At 43.3% G+C, this 1,886-nt stretch overlaps 1 protein-coding gene across 1 annotated transcript; it reads right to left on the reverse strand.

Moving 5' to 3' along the window:
* Positions 1-1,059: 1,059 nt before the first annotated feature.
* PHALS_08558 (uncharacterized protein) lies at positions 1,060-1,344 on the reverse strand (the record flags this gene model as incomplete). The annotated part of the gene is made up of 3 exons (XM_024723928.1): positions 1,060-1,151; positions 1,224-1,233; positions 1,297-1,344. 3 exons carry the CDS (start codon positions 1,342-1,344, stop codon positions 1,060-1,062), a joined length of 150 nt encoding a protein of 49 aa, XP_024574855.1.
* Positions 1,345-1,886: the final 542 nt, after the last annotated feature.

Here is a 1,886-nt window from a genome sequence, read left to right on the forward strand (position 1 = left end):
TCGCGCCCCAACATCATTGGCCTTTCCTTAATGAGGTTCTTGTCATGTCGCCGCGATTCCAACTGTACTAGAGTAAGTATTTGGCCAAGCTATCCCTTTGATATAGCAGTCACAATGACATTGATATTTATTCCCAGACTATGCTTTCCAGTGACGTATCTCATAAACTTCGTCAGCGCAAATGCTAATTTGCTGATACTGGTGGATGACGTATCAAGGCGCAAACGCCCTAGCACTGTATGCAAGTGCTTGATATGAATACCTTACCAACTCATTGTGCTATCACGGACAAGATACCGTTTGAAAAGGTGAGCGATGCGGTTTAGATAAGCGTTTCTACATTTGCTAGTGCTTAGATCCGGGGGTAATATGCGCGAAGCTACGAAGTAATGACTTTAACCTATTTCTTTAGCAGAGAATTTCAGCGTCTGGAGGAAGTCACGAATAGCTGTTCCACTCCTCACACTCAATTTTACAAACTACCAATTTATTCATGACAAATGTTTAGCTCGGCTCCTCTAGTTTTTACCGAAATAACTCGGTTACTTTATAGTCTTGTAATTTCATGAACATATCTTGCTGGGATAACGCATTCTAATCAACGAGGGTTTTCACTAGATTGGCAAGAGGAGGGTTACAATCATTAGGACTAACTCGGCCTCACCATTCATAAAAGGACAAAACTTTTGCCGCATATGCAAGATAAACGCGTCACGCATTTGCTGAATTGGCATAACAAGCAAAACGACGTTCCACGCTGTTGATATCCGTTGCGTTTACTCGAAGATATAGAAGACACTCGACACACACTCGCAAAACGCATATTATGGTACCTGTTTTCGGCATCTTCGACGTCTAGCGTACTGTCCACATTTTGAGCAGTCGGCCATCGTACGTACTCTCGCGATACGCATAAGCCCATCAAGACTTTGCACAACCTCACAAAAGGCATGACCTAGATGCTGGCGATCAACAAGTTCAGGCTATTAAGTCCACCTTTCGTAGTAAGCGTTAAGGCTTGATACTCTCGGCGCTGACTTCCACAAGGCAAGAAAGAATTCAGTCCTTTCGCCGTAGGCTTCTCTGCGCTCTCTTACCCCCACAAGGTTGGTGGTATGATCCTGCAATGCGGGGTGCTCGACCCTTCACACCTATAAAAACGAGAAATGAGGGAACGCAGATCGTATTCATTTGTGACTACCGCATTATAAATCTGGATTTACCACAGCTCCACTAAATAGCTAATGATTTTTTTAATCATTTAGTTTTGGTTAAGTTTGGCTGAGGCACACTTACTCTGCGCGCTTGCAGATTCGCCACCTCACACATAGAACAAGCCTTCATGGCACTTTGGATCACACACAATCCAGTTTGAGGGGCGCAGAAGGTCTGGATGCAGGCCGCACCTTTACGTATACCCTTTATTTATACTGTAACTCTTACCATCTCCAGCAAATAATGTGTTTTTACCAAAACGTATAAGCGCTACATTCCTGAATTTGTTATCCTAATTATTTCCTCCATTGACTGGAGAACAAGAATCACGGGCGTGCGCAGGACATAATGAAATCAATGCGGGCACTAGCGATATCTGATATTTACCACTTCTCATGTCAAAATTCTTCTACTACAAAAGTATTGTAAATGCGTGCCCATTTGCACACTCAGCTTAAAAATTTGGCAATGTCTAGTGCGATGTGTATTTTTTTCGTCTGGTGCAGAGCCAAATTCATGGCCGTCGAATTTCATCCAGAGAGAGCGGGATTTTCACCGACTTTTCCCTCAGGGGCTGGAACTTTGGCAAAAGTAGTCCGACTGTGTAAATCTGTTGGGCTTCAAAAGAAGTTGATTTTGTCATTTCTGAAACGTTTCACCAGTGCACGAAA

Source organism: Plasmopara halstedii (assembly GCF_900000015.1).
Source record: "Plasmopara halstedii genome assembly, contig: Scaffold_323, whole genome shotgun sequence".
Lineage (NCBI taxonomy): Eukaryota > Oomycota > Peronosporomycetes > Peronosporales > Peronosporaceae > Plasmopara > Plasmopara halstedii.